Raw genomic sequence first — 15,695 nt, 5'->3', positions numbered from 1 at the left:
ATGGCCCACTGCACCATACTCCCCCATCAGCCTGCCTCAGTGCTCACAGCCTGGGAGCCCCTGCTCCACTCTGTCATCCATTCAGCTGCAGACCACAGTGGGGTCTGTTCTGCACAAGGGACAAGACACAGTGGGAGAGAAGGGGGGCAGAGGGGAGTCAGATGGGGGAAAGAGAGGGGAAAAGTGGGGTAGAGAGAAAGGAGAGAGAGGGGGAGAGAGGGGAAGAAAGAAGCTGCGGTTGCAGATTAGGGGAGGATACCGTGAGCGATACAAAGGGAGAGAAGTGAAAGGATGGGGGAGGTTTGCAGACTGAGGAAGAAGGCAGAGATAGCGAGGGAGGGAGGGTCGGAGAAAGTGGTGTCCTCCTGGGAGCAGGGCTGACTGACCTGCAGTGTGACGTTGGTCTTGCCCGTGTCCTTGCTCACACACTTGTCGTGCTCGTTGATGCGTTTGTGGAGTTCACAATATGCTTTCTGCAGCTGGTGGAGAATGGCCCATGTTAAATGTGTCCCTTGTTCACCTGGGTCTCTCCCAGTCTATCCCCACCCTAACTCACCACCTGGTCAGTCCCAGTCTGTCCCCACCCTCTCTCAGCACCTGGGTCTATTCCCACCCTCACTCACCACCTGGGTCTCTCCCAGTCTGTCCCCACCCTCTCTCAACACCTGGGTCTATTCCCACCCTCACTCACCACCTGGTCAGTCCCAGTCTGTCCCCACCCTCTCTCAGCACCTGGGTCTATCCCCACCCTCACTCACCAACTGGTCAGTCCCAGTCTGTCCCCACCCTCTCTCAGCACCTGGGTCTATCCCCACCCTAACTCACCACCTGGTCAGTCCCAGTCTGTCCCCACCCTCTCTCAGCACCTGGGTCTATTCCCACCCTCACTCACCACCTGGGTCTCTCCCAGTCTGTCCCCACCCTCTCTCAGCACCTGGGTCTATCCCCACTCTCACACACCACCTGGGTCTGTCCCAGTTTGTCCTCACCCTCACTCACCACCTGGTCAGTCCCAGTCTGTCCCCACCCTCACACACCACCTGGGTCTGTCCCAGTTTGTCCTCACCCTCTCTCAACACCTGGGTCTGACCCCACCCTCACTCACCACCTGGATCTGTACCAGTCTGTCCCCACCTTCACACAGCACCTGGGTCTGTCCCAGTTTGACCCCACCCTCACTCACCACCTGGGTCTGACCCCACCCTCACTCACCACCTGGATCTGTACCAATTTGTCCCCACCCTCTCTCAGCACCTGGGTCTGACCCCACCCTCACTCACCACCTGGATCTGTACCAGTCTATCCCCACCTTCACACAGCACCTGTTCCACCCTCACATGCCACCTGAGTTAGTCCCCACACTCACACACCTGTCCCTGTCTGTTCCCACCCTCACACACAAAAGCATCTGTACCCACCCTCACATGCCACCCGGGTCTGTGCAGTGACATTGACAGCCCACCCTCAACCTCACACCACATCCGGGTCAGTGTGGAGAGCGTGGGGAGTGCAGGGGAAGCATCTGTGACTCCCCAGGGGTCAGTGAGGGCAGGTAAAGCATCTCTGATTCCCCAGGGGTCAGTGAGGGCAGGGGAAGAGTTTGTCACACCCCAGAGGTCAGTGAGGGCAGGGGAAGCATCTATGACTCCCCAGGGGTCAGTGAGGGAAACACAAGGGTGAGGGAGGACTCTATTACTCCCTAGGGGACAGTGATGGGAGATGAGAGGTGAGGGAGGAGCCTGTGACTACCCAGGGGTCAGGGAGGGTAGGGGAAGAGTCTGTGACACCCAGGGGATCAGTGAAGGGAGCGTGGGGGTGGAAGAGGAGTCTGTGACTCCCCAGGAATCAATGAGAGGAGAGCGGGGATTGGGGAGCGCTTGTGACACGACGGGGGGACAGACAGGTGTGAGTGAGGGTGGGGAAGGAATGCGCAGCTTCCCAGGGGTCAGTGAGCCAGCAACAGATGGTGGTGCCGGAGACAGAGCAGGAATTTCGGGCAACCCACCTCGTGCTGGTACTGGGACAGCTCCTTCGTCAGTTCTGAAACCTGGCCCTGGATCCTGGACACAGAGAGTCAGGTTACAAGACCATGGTCTGAGGCAGCCCCAGCCAACACAAATCCTCAACAAGACAATCCCAGTCCAACGCATACCCTCAATACCACAACCACAGCCAACACACCCCCTCAACAACACAACCCCAGTCCAACACACCCCCTCAACAACACAACCCCAGTCCAACACACCCCCTCAACAACACAACCCAGCCAACACACCCCCTCAACAACACAACCCCAGTCCAACACACCCCCTCAACAACACAACCCAAGTCCAATGCATACCCTCAATACCACAACCACAGCCAAAACACCCCCTCAACAACACAACCCCAGTCCAACACACCCCCTCAACAACACAACCCCAGTCCAATGCATACCCTCAATACCACAACCACAGCCAAAACACCCCCTCAACAACACAACCCCAGTCCAACACACCTCCTCAACAACACAACCCCAGTCCAATGCATACCCTCAATACCACAACCACAGCCAACACACCCCCTCAACAACACAACCCCAGTCCAACACACCCCCTCAACAACACAACCCCAGTCCAATGCATACCCTCAATACCACAACCACAGCCAACACACCCCCTCAACAACACAACCCAGCCAACACACCCCCTCAATACCACAACCACAGCCAACACACCCCCTCAACAACACAACCCAGCCAACACACCCCCTCAACAACACAACCCAGCCAACACACCCCCTCAACAAGACAATACCAGTCCAACGCATACCCTCAATACCACAACCACAGCCAACACACCCCCTCAACAACACAACCCAGCCAACACACCCCCTCAACAACACAACCCCAGTCCAATGCATACCCTCAATACCACAACCACAGCCAACACACCCCCTCAACAACACAACCCCCTCAACAACACAACCCCAGTCCAACACATACCCTCAATACCACAACCACAGCCAACACACCCCCTCAACAACACAACCCAGCCAACACACCCCCTCAACAACACAACCCCAGTCCAACACATACCCTCAATACCACAACCACAGCCAAAACACCCCCTCAACAACACAACCCCAGTCCAACGCATACCCTCAATACCACAACCACAGCCAACACACCCCCTCAAAAACACAACCCAGCCAACACACCCCCTCAACAACACAACCCCAGTCCAATGCATACCCTCAATACCACAACCACAGCCAACACATACCCTCAATACCACAACCACAGGAAAAACACCCCCTCAACAACACAACCCCAGTCCAACACATACCCTCAATACCTCAACCACAGCCAACACACCCCCTCAACAACACAACCCAGCCAACACACCCCCTCAACAACACAACCCCAGTCCAATGCATACCCTCAATACCACAACCACAGCCAACACACCCCCTCAACAACACAACCCAGCCAACACACCCCCTCAATACCACAACCACAGCCAACACACCCCCTCAACAACACAACCCCAGTCCAACACACCCCCTCAACAACACAACCGAAATTCAACACACCCCCTCAACAACACAACCCCAGTCCAACACACCCCCTCAACAACACAACCCCAGTCCAACGCACCCCCTCAACAACACAACCGAAATCCAACACATACCCTCAATACCACAACCACAGCCAACACACCCCCTCAACAACACAACCCAGCCAACACACCCCCTCAACAACACAACCCCAGTCCAACACACCCCCTCAACAACACAACCGAAATCCAACACATACCCTCAATACCACAACCACAGCCAAAACACCCCCTCAACAACACAACCCCAGTCCAATGCATACCCTTAATACCACAACCACAGCCAACACACCCCCTCAACAACACAACCCAGCCAACACACCCCCTCAACAACACAACCCCAGTCCAATGCATACCCTCAATACCACAACCACAGCCAACACACCCCCTCAACAACACAACCCCAGTCCAACACACCCCCTCAACAACACAACCGAAATCCAACACACCCCCTCAATACCACAACCACAGTCCAACACATACCCTCAATACCACAACCACAGCCAACACACCCCCTCAACAACACAACCCAGCCAACACACCCCCTCAACAACACAACCCAGCCAACACACCCCCTCAATACCACAACCACAGCCAACACACCCCCTCAACAACACAACCCCAGTCCAACACACCCCCTCAACAACACAACCGAAATCCAACACATACCCTCAATACCACAACCACAGTCAACACACCCCCTCAACAACACAACCCCAGTCCAACGCACCCCCTCAACAACACAACCGAAATCCAACACACCCCCTCAACAACACAACCCCAGTCCAACACACCCCCTCAACAACACAACCCCAGTCCAACGCACCCCCTCAACAACACAACCGAAATCCAACACATACCCTCAATACCACAACCACAGCCAACACACCCCCTCAACAACACAACCCAGCCAACACACCCCCTCAACAACACAACCGAAATCCAACACATACCCTCAATACCACAACCACAGCCAAAACACCCCCTCAACAACACAACCCCAGTCCAATGCATACCCTTAATACCACAACCACAGCCAACACACCCCCTCAACAACACAACCCCAGTCCAACGCACCCCCTCAACAACACAACCGAAATCCAACACATACCCTCAATACCACAACCACAGCCAACACACCCCCTCAACAACACAACCCAGCCAACACACCCCATCAACAACACAACCCAAGTCCAACACACCCCCTCAACAACACAACCGAAATCCAACACATACCCTCAATACCACAACCACAGCCAAAACACCCCCTCAACAACACAACCCCAGTCCAATGCATACCCTTAATACCACAACCACAGCCAACACACCCCCTCAACAACACAACCCCAGTCCAATGCATACCCTCAATACCACAACCACAGCCAACACACCCCCTCAACAACACAACCCAGCCAACACACCCCCTCAACAACACAACCCCAGTCCAACACACCCCCTCAACAACACAACCGAAATCCAACACATACCCTCAATACCACAACCACAGTCAACACACCCCCTCAACAACACAACCCCAGTCCAACGCACCCCCTCAACAACACAACCCCAGTCCAACACACCCCCTCAACAACACAACTGAAATCCAACACATACCCTCAATACCACAACCACAGTCAACACACCCCCTCAACAACACAACCCCAGACCAAAGCACCCCCTCAACAACACAACCCCAGTCCAATGCATACCCTTAATACCACAACCACAGCCAACACACCCCCTCAACAACACAACCCAGCCAACACACCCCCTCAACAACACAACCCCAGTCCAATGCATACCCTCAATACCACAACCATAGCCAACACACCCCCTCAACAACACAACCCCAGTCCAACACACCCCCTCAACAACACAACCGAAATCCAACACACCCCCTCAATACCACAACCACAGTCCAACACATACCCTCAATACCACAACCACAGCCAACACACCCCCTCAACAACACAACCCAGCCAACACACCCCCTCAACAACACAACCCAGCCAACACACCCCCTCAATACCACAACCACAGCCAACACACCCCCTCAACAACACAACCCCAGTCCAACACACCCCCTCAACAACACAACCGAAATCCAACACATACCCTCAATACCACAACCACAGTCAACACACCCCCTCAACAACACAACCCCAGTCCAACGCACCCCCTCAACAACACAACCGAAATCCAACACACCCCCTCAACAACACAACCCCAGTCCAACACACCCCCTCAACAACACAACCCCAGTCCAACGCACCCCCTCAACAACACAACCGAAATCCAACACATACCCTCAATACCACAACCACAGCCAACACACCCCCTCAACAACACAACCCAGCCAACACACCCCCTCAACAACACAACCCAAGTCCAACACACCCCCTCAACAACACAACCGAAATCCAACACATACCCTCAATACCACAACCACAGCCAAAACACCCCCTCAACAACACAACCCCAGTCCAATGCATACCCTTAATACCACAACCACAGCCAACACACCCCCTCAACAACACAACCCCAGTCCAACGCACCCCCTCAACAACACAACCGAAATCCAACACATACCCTCAATACCACAACCACAGCCAACACACCCCCTCAACAACACAACCCAGCCAACACACCCCCTCAACAACACAACCCAAGTCCAACACACCCCCTCAACAACACAACCGAAATCCAACACATACCCTCAATACCACAACCACAGCCAAAACACCCCCTCAACAACACAACCCCAGTCCAATGCATACCCTTAATACCACAACCACAGCCAACACACCCCCTCAACAACACAACCCCAGTCCAATGCATACCCTCAATACCACAACCACAGCCAACACACCCCCTCAACAACACAACCCAGCCAACACACCCCCTCAACAACACAACCCCAGTCCAACACACCCCCTCAACAACACAACCGAAATCCAACACATACCCTCAATACCACAACCACAGTCAACACACCCCCTCAACAACACAACCCCAGTCCAACGCACCCCCTCAACAACACAACCCCAGTCCAACACACCCCCTCAACAACACAACTGAAATCCAACACATACCCTCAATACCACAACCACAGTCAACACACCCCCTCAACAACACAACCCCAGACCAAAGCACCCCCTCAACAACACAACCCCAGTCCAATACACCCCCTCAACAACACAACCGAAATCCAACGCATACCCTCAATACCACAACCACAGCCAACACACCCCCTCAACAACACAACCCCAGTCCAACACATACCCTCAATACTACAACCACAGCCAACACACCCCCTCAACAACACAACCCCAGTCCAGCGCATACCCTCAATACTACAACCACAGCCAACACACCACCTCAACAACACAACCCCAGTCCAACACATACCCTCAATACTACAACCACAGCTAACACACCCCCTCAACAACACAACCCAGCCAACACACCCCCTCAACAACACAAACCCAGTCCTACGCACCCCCTCAACAACACAACCCCAGTCCAACACACCCCCTCAACAACACAACCGAAATCCAACACATACCCTCAATACCACAACCACAGTCAACACACCCCCTCAACAACACAACCCCAGTCCAACGCACCCCCTCAACAACACAACCCCAGTCCAACACACCCCCTCAACAACACAACCGAAATCCAACGCATACCCTCAATACCACAACCACAGCCAACACACCCCCTCAACAACACAACCCCAGTCCAACACACCCCCTCAACAACACAACCGAAATCCAACACATACCCTCAATACCACAACCACAGTCAACACACCCCCTCAACAACACAACCCCAGACCAAAGCACCCCCTCAACAACACAACCCCAGTCCAATACACCCCCTCAACAACACAACCGAAATCCAACGCATACCCTCAATACCACAACCACAGCCAACACACCCCGTCAACAACACAATCCCAGTCCAACACATACCCTCAATACTACAACCACAGCCAACACACCCCCTCAACAACACAACCCCAGTCCAACTCATACCCTCAATACTACTACCACAGCCAACACACCACCTCAACAACACAACCCCAGTCCAACACATACCCTCAATACTACAACCACAGCTAACACACCCCCTCAACAACACAACCCAGCCAACACACCCCCTCAACAACACAACCCCAGTCCAACGCACCCCCTCAACAACACAACCCCAGTCCAACACACCCCCTCAACAACACAACCGAAATCCAACACATACCCTCAATACCACAACCACAGTCAACACACCCCCTCAACAACACAACCCCAGTCCAACACATACCCTCAATACCTCAACCACAGCCAACACACCCCCTCAACAACACAACCCCAGCCCAACACATACCCTCAATACTACAACCACAGCCAACACACCCCCTCAACAACACAACCCCAGTCCAACGCATACCCTCAATACTACAACCACAGCCAACACACCACCTCAACAACACAACCCCAGTCCAACACACCCCCTCAACAACACAACCGAAATCCAACACATACCCTCAATACCACAACCACAGTCAACACACCCCCTCAACAACACAACCCCAGTCCAACACATACCCTCAATACCTCAACCACAGCCAACACACCCCCTCAACAACACAACCCCAGTCCAACACATACCCTCAATATTACAACCACAGCCAACACACCCCCTCAACAACACAACCCCAGTCCAACGCATACCCTCAATACTACAACCACAGCCAACACACCACCTCAACAACACAACCCCAGTCCAACACATACCCTCAATACTACAACCACAGCTAACACACCCCCTCAACAACACAACCCAGGCAACACACCCCCTCAACAATACAACCCCAGTCCAACGCACCCCCTCAACAACACAACCCCAGTCCAACACATACCCTCAATACCACACCCAACCCAAATCTAACACACAGCCTCAACCTCAGAACCCCCACTCCACATGCACACACAACCACACAATCCCCCACTCAATACAACCCCACCCCACAAACATCCTCAACATGACAATACCTATCCCACACACACACCCTCAACACAAGCTCCACCAATACAGACACACCCTCAATATCACAGCCCCCAGCCAACACAAACCCTCAACCCCACAGCCACCAGCTAACACTAACTCTCAACTGCACAACTCCAAACCAACACACACCCTCATCCTTACAACCCTACAACCCAATCCAATACACACACCCACAACACCAAATCCCACCAAACAGACATATCAACACCACAGCCACCCAACACATACACCCTCAACACGACAATCGCCACCCAACACAAACACTCAGCCCCACAAACCCCACAAGACACGCTCAACATCAGAACCCCAACTCAACACATACCCTCAGCATACAACCCTGGACCTACACACACATTTTCAACACCACAATGCACACCCAGCAGGCTCCCTCAAACCTACAACACCCACCCAAAAACCCTCACCCAACCAGTGCCCTCAACACAACAGCCCGTACCCTACACATACTCTAAAACACACAAACCCCACCCAACACAACTTCAACACCACAAGACCCACCCCTCCCACCCACACATACCCTCAACATCACAGCCCTGCCCCAACACAAACTCTCAAGCTCACAGCTCCCATCCAAAACATGACCAACACCAAAAACCCCATGAAACACACACACCCTCAACACAACCCTCACCCAACACACTCTAAATCCCACATACACCTTCAACCACCACCTAACATACTCCCTAAACCCCACAATCCTCACTCAAAACACATCCTCAACATAACACCCACTTCACACAGACCCACAACCTCAACACCCTTCTTCACAAGCAACCTCAACCATACAATCCCCACTCAACACTCACCCTCAACACCACAACACATAAACCACCCACACTCTCTCTACACCACAACCCCCACCCAACACACACCTACCACCACAACCTCCACTCAACACATACCCACCACCACAACTCCATCCAACACACCCCAATACACACACTCAACACCACAATCTTCACCCAACACACTCCCTCTACACCACATCCCCCACCCAACACACACACACCATCACAACCTCTACCCAAGACACACCCCTACATTACCACACTTATCCAAAACACACCCTCAACATCACAACTGCACTCCACACATGCTCATCCACAACCCCCCCTCAACACACATCCTCGACAGCCTGTCCCACCCCACACACACCCTAAGCCCCACCCAACACACACCCTGAACACCAAACCCCCACCGAACATGTACCTTCAACTCCAAAACCTACAACCAACATACAACCTGAACCCTACAATGCCCACCTCCCACACACCCTAAACCACACCTAACATACACCCTCAATACCACTGCCCCAACCAATACAAACCTTCAACCTGACAACCCCACCGAACATAAATACTCAACCCCATAACCCCACCCCACATGCACCCTCAACACCACAACCCACCCCACACACACACTCAACACCACAGCCCCAAATGAAAGCACACCCTCAATACAACATCCAACCAAAACTGAACTGCAAATCCCAATACACACCTGCAACACCACAACTCCAACCCAGCACACAGACTCAACACCAGAACCCCCACCCAGCACACTCCCTAAATCCCACAATCCTCACTGCACACACACCCTCAACACCGCAAACTCCATCCAACGCACACCCTCAACCTAACAGCCACCCAACCTAACCCCAAATTAACGCACAGCCTGACCACCAAATTCCTACCTGACACATACACTCAACTCCAAAACCCCCACCCAAAGCACATCCTCAAACCCACACCAACCCACACCCTCAAACCCAATACAAACATCCGGCACACACCCTCAACCCCACAACACCCACCCAACAAAAAATCCTCAAACCCACAATGCCCACCCTACATGCACACTCAACATCACAACCCCCACTCCACATGCACCTTCAACATCTCAACCGCAGCCACACACATTCCCTTAACACGACAATCCCAACCTCACACACACAGTCAACTGCACAACACCCACCCAACAAACACACTCAACACCACAAGCCCCACTCCCTCAACAGAAGCACCATCCCACACGCAAACACATCCTCAACTCCACGATGAACAAGCAGCATGCACCTTCAATCCCACTACACCCACCCAACACACACCCTCAGCATAATACCCCCACCCAACATACATCCTCAACCCCAGAACCTGCACCTTCAACCACAGAACACACACTCAACAGCACAACATCCACCCAACAAGCACCTTCAACACCACAACCCATACCCACACACACACACTCAGGTCCACAATCCTTAACAAATACACACCCTCAAAACCACAACACCCAACCAACACACATCCTCAATCCCACACTATCCACCCAACATACACACCCTCAACCTGACAACCCACACCCTCATTGTGGCCCGGGATCCAACCCCCCCCCCCTTCTTTCCAGCATACTCCTACTTCCCCACCCTGAATCCAGATGTGATCTAGATATAGTCTGTACCCCAGAGTTTGATCCAGTTGTCAGTGTGAATCAGGGATGTGTGACGTGACATTTGATGGACCGTTTGGTGTGAGGATGATTCACTGGGATGTGTGCATGAGTGAGGTGTTTGAGGGTCTGGAATGGTGAGGTGAGTGAAAGGTTTGAGTTAGTGGTGTGGCCAAGGGACTGGGGTGACTGATGGACTGAGGTGACTGATGATGGTTCACTCACAGGTGTGAGCTGAGTGAGGGTTTGAATGTCTGAAAGGGTGAGGTGAGTGAAGCATTTGAGTTAGTGGAGTGAGTGAGGGAAGAGTGATGGACTGTGGTAAGTGCGGATGGTGCAATCGCAGGTGTGAAGTGAGTGAGGTGTTTGAGAGTCTGAAGGGGTGAGTGGTGTGGTGTGGGGGATGTGGAGGACCCCTGACCTGTCGGCTTCCTCCTCTTTCTGCCGCTTCTCGGCTTCTCTCCTGCGTTGCAGATCGGCTTCCAGCCTCTCCCTCAGGACCACAGTGGTGCTAATATCCCAGTCCTGCAGAGTCCTAAGGGTGGGGTCTGTCGAGGCCACCTGGCAGAGCCACAAGGCAGGTTAGCACTTGTCCCCACTCTCCACAACACACCACCTGCCCACTCCATCCTTCTTCCCCCTGCTCTCCCCCCATCACCATCCACGCAAGGCAGCAGGCATCACAGGTCCCGGGATCTGCGCCAGGCTGTGCCCTCCAGGGAGCTGGTGTAGCAGGGTGCTAGAACATAGAACATAGCACATTCCAGCCCAGTACAGGCCCTTCAGCCCATGATATTATGCCAACCTTTTAACCCTCTCTAAGATCAATCTAACCCTTCCCTTCCACAATGCCCTTCATTTCACTATAAAAAAGTATCTTAAATGCCCCTGATGTATCAGACTCACCACAACTCCTGGAAACACATTCCATGCACCCTCCACTCTTTCTGTAGAAAACCTCGGACATCCATTTCCCCCATACTTTCCTTAAAATGATACCTCCTCATATTAGCCATTTCTGCCCTTGGAAAAAGTCTTTGGCTATCCACTCTATCTGTGCCTCTTATCATCATTTACACCTCTATCAAGTCACCTCTCATCCTCCTTCACTCTAAAGAGATAAGCCCCAGATCACTCAATTTATCCTCATAAAACATACTCTCTAATTCAGGCAGCATCCTAGTAGATCTCCTGTGAATCATCTCTAAAGCTTCCACATTCTTCCTACAATGAGGTGACCAGAACTGAATGCAATAGTCCTAGTGGTCTCACTAGGGTCTTATAGAGTTGCAACATTACCTCGAAGCTCTAGAACTCATGAGTGTCTGAAGCTGATCCAACATCCAGCAGGAGACACATAAGAACATAAGAAATAGGAACAGGAATAGGCCATCTGGCCTATCAAGCCTGCTCCACCATTCAATAATATTATGGCTGATCTGGCCATGGACTCATCTCTACCTACCTGGCTTTTCCAGTGGAAACAACTTTACTGCTCCTATTTTATCTCTCCCTTTCATAATTTTATATGTTTCTATAAGAGCTCCTCTCACTCTTCTGAATTCCAGTGAGTACAATCCAAGGCAACTCAATCTCTCGTCATCTCTGGAATCAACCTGGTGAACCTCCTCCACACTTCCTCCAAGGCCAGTATATCCTTCTTCAAGGAGACCAGAACTGCACACAGTACTCCAGGTGTACCCTGTACAGTTGAAGCATAACCTCCCTGCTCATAAATTCAATCCCTCCAGCAATAAAGGCCAACATCCCATTTGCCTTCTTGATAGCATGCTGTACCTGCAAACCAACCTTTTGTGATTCATGCACAAGCACTCCCAAGTTCCTCTGCACAGCAGCATGCTGCAACTTTTTACCATTTAGATAACAATTTGCTCTTTCATTTTTCCTGCCAAAGTGGATGATCTCTCATTTACCAACATTGTACTCCATCTGCCAGACCCTTGCCCACTCAACCTATCTCTCTGCAGACTCTCCCTATCTTCTCCACAATTTGCTTTTCCACTAAATTTAGTATCATCGGCAAACTTAGATATACTACACTCAGCCCCATGTTCCAGATCATTAATGTATATAATGAACAGTAGTGGGCCCAACACCAACCACTGTGGCACACCATTCACCACTGATTGCCAACCAGAGTAACACCCATATATCCAACTCTATCCTTTCTATTGGTTAACCAGTCCTCTATCCATGCTAATACATCATCATCCCCATCTCTATGCATCCTTATCTTATGGATAAGTCTTTTATGTGGCACCTTATCAAATGCCTTCTGCAAATCCAAGTAAATAATGCCCATCTGTTCCCCTCTATCCACTGACACTTATTATATCCTCAAAGAACTCCAGTAAGTTTGCCAAACAGGACCTGCCTTTGCTGAATCCTTGCTGTGTCTCCCTGATGGATCCATTTCTTTGCAGCTACCTCGCTATTTCATCTTCAATAATAGCTTCAAGCAATTTTCCAACTACAGATTTAAACTAACTGGCCTCTTGCCACACAGGACTCTTGCACTTGTCACTGTTATTGGCCTGATCCTGCAGACGATGGGAATTCCAGAGAATACAGAAGACGCTGCCTATCTCGTCTCAGAGCAGCTCCTTAAACCCAGATCTTGTGTTTGCAGAGTCGTACACCACAGAAGCAGCCTCTTGAGCCCAAATCATCTGTGTTACCCAAGATTTCTCTCTGTTGCACCATTGCCTGCATTTGATTTTGATCTCTCTGAGTCTAAGCATTTCCTGTGTGTGAAACTCTCCAGATTGGCTTCCATGTGTTGTTAGCGTACATGTCTCAGCAACATGTTATTGTTGTTGTGTGGAGAGGCCCTAATGCTGTGGAATCGCCTGTGCAGATGCGAGGCAGTGTGGCATGGCAAGTGTCCATGCTGGATTTAGGGATGTCCTCCTCCAATGTTTGGTCAGTGGAAGACAAGCTGGATGGCGTTCTGCGGCAGTCTTTGAATGGCTGGCGGTGCAGACGCAGTTAAAGGTTCCCGCACAGGTACAGAGTGGAGCTTGGAAAAACCTGTCTCCATAAAGGAGATGTACCACCTAGTGGAGCAGTCATTGTTGGAGTGGTCTGAGTCAGAGTGATAAGGCTTTGGCTCAACAGGCTTCAGTGAGAACAGGCAGAGGCGAGGTATGTAGGTAAGCTTATTTCTTATTTCTTTTTCTTACTTAACTCTTGAAAGAAATGGAGTATGTCTGTAGGGCCAGTGTTCTGTACTGGGTGTCAGATGTGGGATTTCTAGGACACTACCAGCCTCCCCAATGGACACAGGTGCATCAAGATGCAGCTCCTTATAGACCGTGCAGCTTGATGACCTTTGGCTTGTTAGGGAAAGCGAGGCAGTGATAGACTGGAATTACAGGGAGGCAGTCACCCCAAGGCTACAGGAGACAGATAAATGGGTGACTGCCAAGAGAGGGAAGGGGGAACATCAGATAGTGAAAAGCCCCACTGTGGCCATCCCCCTCAACAATAAGCATACCATTTTGAGTAGTGGTTTGGGGATCGAGGACCTACCTGGTGGAAGCAATAGTAGCCTTGTCTCTGGCCCTGTGGCTCAGAAGGATGGGGTAATGAAGAGGATAACAGCAGTAATAGGGACTCTGTAGCTAGAGAGGCAAATTGGCAATTCTATGGACACAAGAAAGAAACATGAATGGTAGTTTGCCTCCCAGGTGCCAGGGTGCACAATGTTTCTGAAAGTGTCCAAAATATCTTGAAAAATGTGGGTGAACAGCTGGAAGTCATGGTACATATTGGTACCAATGACATGGGTAAAGAAAGTCCTGAAAGCAGAACATGGGGAGTTAGGAAGGAAGTTGAGAAGTAGAACATCATGGGTAGTAATCTCAGGATTGCTGCTTGTGCCACACAAAATTGAGGATAGGAGCAGAGTGAGGTGACAGATAAATGTGTGGCTGAAGTATTGGAGCAGGGGCAGGGTTTCAGATTTCTCGATAATTGGGACCTCTTCTGAGGCAGGTGTGACCTGCACAAAAGGGATGATTTGCACTTGAATCCGAGGGGGGCTAATGTCCTTGCAGGCAGATTTGCAAAAGCTGTTGGGTATGGGTTAAACTAATATGACAGGGGGATGGGAACCAATTTGATAGAGCTGAGGATGAACCAGCAGGTTTACAAGTAGATGATCAATGTAACATGAACATAAGGAAGGACAATCCAACGACTGGGTGCAAATACAAACAGAACAAAGCGTTAAATTGTACCACAGCAGGCAAAATTCAAAAGGGCAAAGAAAACAGGACTGAAGGTGCTGTATTTAAATGCATGTAGTTTTCAGAATAAGGTGGCTCAACTTGCTGCAAATTAGAGATTGGTCAGTATGACATTGTGGGCATCAGTGAGTCATGACTGAAAGAAGGATGTAGTTGGAAGCTTGGCATCAAAGGATATACTTTGTATCAAAAGAACAGGCAGGAAGATATAGGGGTGGTGTGGCTCTGTTGGTAAGAGATGGAATTGCATCTTTAGAAAGAGAACAGTTGAAACTTTGTGGGTGGAGCTAGG

General features: G+C 51.3%; 1 protein-coding gene across 2 annotated transcripts in view; it reads right to left on the bottom strand.

Moving 5' to 3' along the window:
* The window catches only part of LOC140732481 (IQ motif and ankyrin repeat domain-containing protein 1-like), a 151,976-nt gene that overhangs the window by 52,290 nt on the left and 83,991 nt on the right, over positions 1-15,695 (bottom strand). For both annotated transcript variants that reach the window (XM_073055195.1, XM_073055194.1), the window contains 3 exons: positions 11,554-11,693; positions 2,006-2,060; positions 387-479 (listed from right to left, as the gene is read on the bottom strand). In XM_073055195.1, coding sequence (XP_072911296.1) covers positions 387-479; positions 2,006-2,060; positions 11,554-11,693 — 288 coding nt within the window. The remainder of the gene's footprint in view (positions 1-386; positions 480-2,005; positions 2,061-11,553; positions 11,694-15,695) is intronic.

Source organism: Hemitrygon akajei, chromosome 8 (assembly GCF_048418815.1).
Source record: "Hemitrygon akajei chromosome 8, sHemAka1.3, whole genome shotgun sequence".
NCBI classification, from domain to species: Eukaryota; Metazoa; Chordata; class Chondrichthyes; order Myliobatiformes; family Dasyatidae; genus Hemitrygon; species Hemitrygon akajei.
Note: the sequence above shows the minus strand (reverse complement) of the source record. Positions and strands in the feature narration are given on the sequence as shown.